Source organism: Anomaloglossus baeobatrachus, chromosome 2 (genome assembly GCF_048569485.1).
Source record: "Anomaloglossus baeobatrachus isolate aAnoBae1 chromosome 2, aAnoBae1.hap1, whole genome shotgun sequence".
NCBI classification, from domain to species: Eukaryota; Metazoa; Chordata; class Amphibia; order Anura; family Aromobatidae; genus Anomaloglossus; species Anomaloglossus baeobatrachus.
This window is the reverse complement of record NC_134354.1, coordinates 720085686-720094498: the sequence shown is the minus strand read 5'-3', so window position 1 is coordinate 720094498 and position 8813 is coordinate 720085686. Positions and strand designations below refer to the sequence as shown.

The 8813-nt window shown below is 48.5% G+C and overlaps 1 protein-coding gene across 1 annotated transcript; it reads right to left on the bottom strand.

Annotated features, from left to right (window-relative positions):
- Positions 1–519: 519 nt before the first annotated feature.
- ZAR1L (zygote arrest 1 like) lies at positions 520–6583 on the bottom strand. The gene is made up of 4 exons (XM_075334610.1): positions 5879–6583; positions 3930–4022; positions 2438–2512; positions 520–785 (listed from the first exon to the last, which is right to left on the bottom strand). The coding sequence occupies exons 1-4, from the start codon at positions 6458–6460 to the stop codon at positions 642–644; spliced, it is 894 nt and encodes a 297-aa protein (XP_075190725.1). The 5' UTR covers positions 6461–6583; the 3' UTR covers positions 520–641.
- Positions 6584–8813: the final 2230 nt, after the last annotated feature.

Below are 8813 nucleotides of genomic sequence, written 5' to 3'. Positions count from 1 at the left end.
GCGGCAGCACACATCGCTATGTGTGACACCGCAGGAACGACGAACATCTCCTTACCTGCCTCCACCGGCAATGCCGAAGGAAGGTGGGCGGGATGTTACGTCCCGCTCATCTCAGCTTCTATTGAACGCCTGCCGTGTGACGTCGCATGACCAGCCCCCTTAGAAAGGAGGCGGATCGCTAGCCAGAGCGACATCACAGGACAGGCAAGCAGTGTGACGGGGGTGCGCGATGGGCAGAGATATGCCCGTGTCGCAGAAACGATGGGGGCGGGAATGCATGCTAGCGATTTCGGCACAGATATAGCCATCACGTAAAGCCCCCTTTAGACTAGTACCAATGCATAAGGAGCTGTAGTAGGACAATGCACAAGCCCTGAGCTGCATCACACAGCTTTTATTTTCTGCAGAGCCGCTTACACAATACACAGTGATGACAACAGTTTGCACGTGCCAATTTGTATATATATTTTTTTAAATTAACTTTTATTTACAATGTATACAAAATGGAGCTTCTCTACAAGACAGATACAACCTCATTAGTCCATTTTCCAATGCCGGGTCAAGAGCCATAAGTCAGTGCCAATTGAAAAAGTGCTACATGCATTGAGCAAAGTGCGCGTCACATATCTAGCCTCGCTCCTCTACACTATATACTTGAAGCTGTAAGTGTTGTCACAGGAGAGCTTTTTGTTTTTGCAGCGGCCACACAGTTCCTGGCGATGCGGCCTCTTCAGATCTATATGTCTCTTCTTCTGTGGACAGGAGCAGCGAGTCTTTGAGCAGATCTAGGAGACAAGCGAGTAAATTAGAGAGTGAAGAAACCACAGAGTGTCCTTCCAACTAACTCATAACTCAATGGTTCAAGGCAGAACCATACTAGTGTTAAGATTTAAAGGGCCAGATTCATCAAACCAGTGTCAGAACTGTAGTATTAAAAGCATTAAAGCACAAAGTTTCAGAACACTACTAAAACCTTGTTTCCACCATTTATTTTTTTTGCCCAGCTCCAACACAGTAGCTTGAGCTGGGCCGGTGAAGTGCCATGAACATTGCTGAAAACACTAATATTCAGAAATAAAGCACTTAATCACTAAACTGAAGGCATGATTTGGACCAGCCCCATAGTGCTTTTATGGCACTGCCTGTGCTTCATTAAAGGGAGCCAACCAGCAGGTCGCCACATAAACAATGTTTCCTACTGTACATAAGCACTAAAAATAAAATACATATATATATATATATATATATATATATATACACACATATATACGTCAGAAGGGTTAAGTCAGTAATTTGTAATTTTTTTAACAAAGTCAAAATTTGGAAAATCAATTTTTAGGGAACACATTTGAGGTGAAAAGCCTTGGTGACAAATAAACCCCCCTCCTGAAACACAAAAAAAAAACAAAAAACCAAGTATATATTGTTGTATCTGAGCTATAGCTTTAATTTTTCACAGAGATGTATTTTTTTGGAGGACAACAGTTTTCAATAATACAAAGACTAATTGTCAGCAGTATGATGAAGACAGTTTTGCTAACTTTGTTTTTTTACATAACCATATTTCTCATTTTTTTAAATTTCTCACTTTTTAACTTGGTCCTAAATGGGGCTTTACCTTTTGTTACGCCGATTGCTGATATAAAAGCAATTGGAATAGATTATACCTATCAGTGCTGCACTGTCAGAATGCTTGTTAGACCATGCTCTTGGCATGGTCCAACAGGCTTTATGTAGTTATGACAACCTTCAGGTTACCTTCGACCTCAGATTTCTAAAGCAACAATCAGTACCTTGTGATCATGTCACAGGGTCCCGATTGGTTGGGAGCACACTCCCTCTCCTAGCCCCCAGGGGTGCCATGGGCACCGTTTCTGGCTGTGAGCCAGAGCTCAGCCATCACTTAAAAAGGGAATGTCAAGGTTTTTGCTATATAATCTGAGTGAGGACAGCATGCTGCAAGGAAAACAAAAACCAAAAACTACCTCTTATCAGGTTCCATGCTGTTTAACCTAAAAGTTTTATTACCCTGTAATCATTGCTATTGAGCTGGCTGGTGCCACAGACTCCTCCCTTAGAGGGGTGTGCACAGACAGGAAACGGATGAGCGGTGGCACTTGTGTCTAACTCCCATTTATATAAAAGGGGGATCTCTGCTGCATGCACCAATGCCAAAATACACTACGGGCAGGAGGGGGTTTACAGACGCTTCTATGCATTGGTCCTGATCCCAGAAGGTTGGTTCACCATGACCGCTTATAGCCTGTGGATGTGAGGAGCGGTAAAGCTGGCAGCTGTGCCCATCACATACCCAGGCACGAGGTTTATATGCTCCAAGTCCAGAAATGAATTAGTCAAAGCTATACCCTTCAAACTAATGTTAATGAGAACATAAGGACATAACCTACACATGTGGCACTGTACAGGTGGCACTTACCTGGCACTGAATTGCTTCCACTCTGTAAGGATTGAATCCTTTTTGGCACTTGCGACAAAGTTGTTTAAAATAGACCTGCAATAAATAAGGTTATTAAATGCCTGCTATAGGGCAAGTGAGAGTCACGGCGCAGAGTCACGGCGCAGAGTCACGGCGCAGAGTCACGGCGCAGAGTCACGGCGCAGAGTCACGGCGCAGAGTCACGGCGCAGAGTCACGGCGCAGAGTCACGGCGCAGAGTCACGGCGCAGAGTCACGGCGCAGAGTCACGGCGCAGAGTCACGGCGCAGAGTCACGGCGCAGAGTCACGGCGCAGAGTCACGGCGCAGAGTCACGGCGCAGAGTCACGGCGCAGAGTCACGGCGCAGAGTCACGGCGCAGAGTCACGGCGCAGAGTCACGGCGCAGAGTCACGGCGCAGAGTCACGGCGCAGAGTCACGGCGCAGAGTCACGGCGCAGAGTCACGGCCATTATCTGTAGGAAAGAATTGGCCATTTCCCTTCTGGCATTATTACACTGGTGTTTCAGAGACCTACACCGGCATGACTACCAGTTATAGTCCCGGCCGGCCTGACAAGTGACTACAGAAGAGCGGCCTGAGCCCAACAGGGCACCAAGCCCCAGCCCTGAAGATGTGTCTTGGTCAGCACATTCAGTGGGGGAGGGAAGGGGTGCCACCAAGATGTCTCAGCAGTTAAGGTTTTTTTTTTTTTAACAAAAATAAGCTAGGGCTTATTCCCCAACCCCCCTGAGCAACAAACTAGCATTAATTTATCTTGAAGGTGTATGGCCCGCTTTAGGTTCAGTAACCCTAACTTACATTCACAATTGCTGGTGCAGTGTGAGGGTCTCTTATGGTAACATTTAATGGCAAACAAAACACTGTGGCACCGGCGTTCTCCTCTGTGGCCGGGAGTGGGCTGTAGGCGGGAGTCTGGAGTGGGACTTTGTTGTGAAATCACACATGGCTGCTTCTGTGGGAGAACACAGTCCTGACCGGTGGGATCCAAGAGGCGGCAGGAGGGTGGGAACCTGGAGGGGCAGCCAAGCTCACACCATAGCACAGTGGCAACCAGAAGCGGCAACCAAGAAAACAGCACAGTAGCAGCCGAGAGAACCAGATGACAACACTCAGGTGGCAGGACTCGGAGCGGGTGAGCAGATTTTACCCTGCCATGGTGGGAGGAAGCGGCGGGACGATTTGGGAGCTACATTATGCCTATTCCAATGCCTCCAGGGTTAGAGTATGTCTCAGTGATGTTAGAGACAGTCAGCACCTCCAGCGCTAGGTTAACTATGGCTTATTTTTGGAGTAGGGCTTATAAAGCCTACTCTAAAAGTCCCTAAAAATCAAGCTAGGGCTTATTTTTGGAAAAACAGGGTATTAAGAAAATGGGCACAAGTGGCAGGTTTACTGCAGGACAGTCATACAACGGTTTTGTTGTATGTAATCCCCCCTAAAATGCAGTAGGTCTGCTCTGATCAGGACTCACCTTGTTGCTCCCAGAGATGCACCACACGTACGCGCTCTCCCATCGGGTTTTGCAGTCTTTACAGTGGAAGTAGCCATATTTCTGTTCTAGAAACTGAAGGAACAAGATCATTGTATTCAGTCCATGCTACAGTGCATCAGGCAGTGATCACATATGGGGGGTGTGGAGTCAGGCTCCTGACAGTTTTTACATCTGAAGACTATTTAGGTGACGGTTCTGATCAGGGCATTGGTGTGAATGCAGCCGATGCTGTTCGGGTATGTGCGCGTGTCTCTGCGTTCTATTCCGCAGCGTTTGTCACTGCATGTGCGTTTCAAAACACCCGAAAGGCTGTGTTTCGAAAGCATTGTGCATGTGGAATTCATGCGTTCTGGATGCTGGAGTCCTCCACCTGTGACTGCAAATCACCTGAGCGATGTCACCGCTGATTGTGTGGCTCACTGCCTGACCTCACAGTGGGCAGTCATGTTATGGCACTGAGTTTCAGCTGCAGCAGTGCTGGAAGACTCATGGGACCTTATGTGGATTACATCAGACCCGCAGTGGTGTTTTGGGGGGGGGTTAAAGTGGTGTAAGCGGGTGATTTTTTTGTCCATTTACAAGTTAATGATGGGTGAGGGGGTGACTCAGATGCCCTTCCATTACTGATCTAGGGCTTAGTGGAAGCTGTGGGCTGCCATTAACTCCTTATTACCACCATACCAGGGCAACAGCAAGACCCAAGTCCAGCGCTAGAATTGACACATCTAATGCATTACTTCTAGGGTGGCTGCTGTTATGCTGGAAAGGGACAAAACCATGGTCCTCCACCCCTATATCCCTGTTTTCTGTACATTGGCTTGTTTTAGGGAAGAAAAAAAAATGCATGCATTCCTTAATGCGTTGTTTTGGGACACAAGCTGAGTTTGTGACCACAGGATAAAGGCACTCAACATGCAGAGTCTAAAGGCCCTGTCACACAGAAATCTGCGGCAGATCTGTGGTTATAGTGAAATCGTGGTCAATCAGTGCCAGGTTTGTGGCTGTGTACAAATGGAACAATATGTCCACAATTTCACTGCAACCACAGATCTGCCAAAGATTTATCTCTGTGTGATGGGGCCTTTACACTAGTTTCCCCAGAGAGGGGGATCTACCCCATCAGCAGGTGCTGCAGCATTAGGTTATGTGCGCACGTTGCGTACTAGCCCTGCAGAAATTTCTGCAGCGATCTGAAGAGCACATGTGCGCTTTAGATCGCTGCAGAAATGTCCGTAGTGAGCGCCGATTCCATGCGCTCTGCCTGCAGCTCCTCCCATAGACAGAGCAGGAGCTGCCGGCAAAGCGCAGGAAAGAAGTGACATGTCACTTCTTTTAGCGCAGCGCTTCGGCAGTAGCCGAAGCGCTGCGCTCTGACGCCACGTGCGCACGGCCCCTGCACAATCTCCATAGACTGTGCAGGGGACGCAGGACGCATGCAGTTACGCTGCGCTACAAAGCACAGCGTAACTGCATGAATTTACGCAACGTGCGCACATAGCCTTAGGCTGCTTTCACACATCCGGTTTTTGCTGTGCCGCACAATCCAGCTCCTGGCAAAAAAGTTTTTTTGCCGTCTGTTGCGTTTTTTCCACAGACTTTCATGCCGGATTGTGCTGCATGGCCTTGCGTTCGGTCCGTTTGCACCCTGCCAGCAGCTCGTGTGTTCCATGGAGGTCACAGCTCACTACAAGTCTACGGGAGCCTCATTCCAGCCTTCATAGACTTGTATTGAGAGAGGAAAAAAAAAATTACATACACAGGACCTCAGAAACCTCACTTGACGGTGCAGCATTTAACGTTGGAAAAACTAAACATGTGAACAAGACCCAAGTGTCCAACAACAGCAGCAGCCAAGTGTGAGGGAAGCCCGCAGCCCCAGGAGCCCCATTAGTATACCAGCAGTACAGAGATCACACCCGGGGCTGTACCTGGAACACAGATTTCTTCCCCTCCGCGCTCGGCTCGGTCTCCAGGGCAGGAGCGATGTTCTCCCGGATCTCTTCCTCCACCTGCTCGGCCGATTTCTCCCGATCGTCTGGCCTGTGATCGGTGACCTCGTAGTCGGGCAGGGACAAGCTTTTCTCGGGAACCCGTCCACTCTGGGGGAGGGAGAAGACCCTGCGATCCACCACCGGCGAGTACACAGCCACCGGCCGAGTGAATCGCACGGGGTCGGGCACCGATTTGATGGCGTGGTTAGGGGGAGGCGGGGCAGGTCTGCGCAGGGTGCGGGGTCCTAGAGAGCACTGCACCCCGGCGTCCACCCTCGGGTTCACCTGCACCCCCACCTCCTTGGTATTGGCCCTGCGGAGCCGCGGGGTGAGGCCGGGGTTCACCTGGGACAGGATGGCCTTGAGCTGGGCCCGCTGGAAGCTGTCCAGGGAGTCGGCGGCCTCGGAGCTCTTGCTCGTCTTCCATGTGGTCGGCTTATTCCCGGGGGCCGGCCCGGGAGGGGTCTGTCCGAACTGACTGCCGTAGGTGTTGTACGGTGCGCACATGAACCCCGCCATAGCGCCTGCACCGGCAGCCCGGCGCCCCAGCCTTATCCTGCCCGCACCAGCTGCCGCCACACCCGCTAATCACCCTAATTACCAGCTACAGGTCTGTACGGGCTGCAGGCACCACCGCGCACACTGGGGGCGCCCGAGAGCAGCCGCGGCACAGCCAATCACAGCGCGGTAATCTACACACAGCCAATCACAGCGCGGTAATCTACACACAGCCAATCACAGCGCGGTACTCTACACACAGCCAATCACAGCGCGGTAATCTACACACAGCCAATCACAGCGCGGTACTCTACACACAGCCAATCACAGCGCGGTAATCTACACACAGCCAATCACAGCGCGGCAATCTCCACCGTGTTTGGATTCGGTTCTCACCAGGCGTTTCTGCCGCTGCGGTATTTTCACTGCTAGCAGCCCATTGGGTGTCATTTCCTGCCCTCTGCGATTCCTTTTTTGCTTGGCTTTTCCTGACCTATTCCAAACCTACAGTACAAGTCCATTTGTCTTGGTTCCCTGAGTTTTATGTGCAGATTTTCCCTATCATTACCTTTTTTTCTATGCGTTTTTTTATCACGTTTTGTTACTTGTTGGTGCATCATGCTTTAACCCCTTCACCCCCTGCCATTTTTCAATTTTATTTTTCCTCTCTTTCTTCCAAGAGCCATAACTTTTTTATTTTCCCATCAATATAGCCACACGAGGGCTTGTTTTTTGCGGGATGCGTTGTACTTTTGAACGTCACCATTCATTTTTCCATATAGTGTACTCAAAACCGGTAAAAAATTTTTCCAAGTGCAGTGAAATTGCAAAAAAAAAAGTGAAGGATTGTTTTTTATGGGTTTTTTATTTACTATGGTCACTATACGGTAAAACTGACCTGGCCATATGAGTCTCCAGGTCAGTACGAGTTTGTAGACACCAAACATGTATAGATTTAATGTTATGTAAGTGCGGGAAAAAATCTGAAATTTCTGGAAAAAAAAAAAAAGTAGCACTTTTGTCGCCATTTTTGGAGACCCGTAGCGTTCTCACTTTTCTGGATCTGGGCTTCAGTGATGGCTTATTTATTGCATCTTGAGCTGGTGTTTTTCATTACACTATTTTTATGTAGATGTTTTGATCGCCTGATATTGCTTTTTAATGCAACGTTGGGGTGAACAAAACACCCCCCCCCCCGGAATTCTGTTGTTTTTATTTTTTTTTCTCACTATGCCCTTTACTGATCAGATTAATTTATTTTATATTTAATAGATCGGCCTTTTCTAAAATCGACAATTTTAAATTTTTTTTTAAACTTCTTGTTTTTACTAATCCCTTTAGGCCATGTGCGCACGTGAGCTTTTTACTTGCTTTTTGGTTGTGTTTTAAACTGCAGCATGTCATTGAGAAAATGCATGCGTTTTGCTTCCCCAGCAAAGTTTATGAGAAGTCAGAAAATTCTATCCGCACGTTGCTTTTTTTTTTGGCAGCGTTTTGTGTGAAACATATTTGTCAAAATCATTGCCTAAAATAAAGCAGCATGTCACTTCTTCACTACGTGTTGATTGCATTTTCCACCCATTGACTTCTCAATCTGAAATCTTCGCAATGAAAACGCACGTAAAACGAATCTTAAATGCATTTTGGATGCATTTTTTTTGTCAAAGTGTTTACAGTTGTCAAAAGACTGCAGTTTTGTTGTCAAACCAGAACGCAACGTGTGCACATAGCCTTAGGGGACTTAAAGGGAACCTGTCAGCAGGAATTTTGCACTAAACCTAAAAGATTCCCCCTCTGCAGATCCTGGGCTGCATTCTAGCAAGGTTCCTGTTGTTATTGTGCCCCCTTTTAGTCCAAAATAAAGACTTTATAAAGTGGTACCTTTTCGTATGCAAATCTTGTTAATCGTACACAGGGGCGGGCTGTCTGGTGTCCGTTATTCTGCCTCCTGCTTCTTTCCGCCGTCCCCCATCTCTCAATTACATACCTCAGGACGCCGCCCAGTGCGCCGAGGTCTCGCGCATGCGCCGTACCACTGTAGCGGGACTGTGCACAGTGTGACCGCTGGTGACGTGTTGTGCAGGTATGAGATTATGGGCGGCGCTGTGATTTTCATCACCAAGTACCCACCCATAATCTCGTGCCTGCGCTTTCCCCTCTGCCTCCACCGTTCTGCGCAAGCGCTGGCCAGATGACCCCACGTCACCTCTTTCCCATCTTGGTAAGAGACCTCGGGCACACTGGGCGGTGTCCTGAGGTATAAAATTGAGCAATGGGGGACGGCGGAAAGCAGCAAGAGGCAGAATAACGGACACCAGACAGCCGCCCCCGTGTACGATTAACAAGATTTGCATACGAAAAGGTACCACTTTAT

What these genes read in the sequence shown, in the direction of transcription:
- ZAR1L (XM_075334610.1), bottom strand. Translation starts at nt 6,460, where the DNA reads ATGGCGGGGTTCATGTGCGCACCGTACAACACCTACGGCAGTCAGTTC. An exon ending in GCATCTCTGGGAGCAACAAG is followed by an intron (nt 2,513 to 3,929) that starts GTGAGTCCTGAT and finishes TATTTATTGCAG; the next exon opens with GTCTATTTTAAACAACTTTG. An exon ending in TGGAAGCAATTCAGTGCCAG is followed by an intron (nt 786 to 2,437) that starts GTAAGTGCCACC and finishes CTTGTCTCCTAG; the next exon opens with ATCTGCTCAAAGACTCGCTG.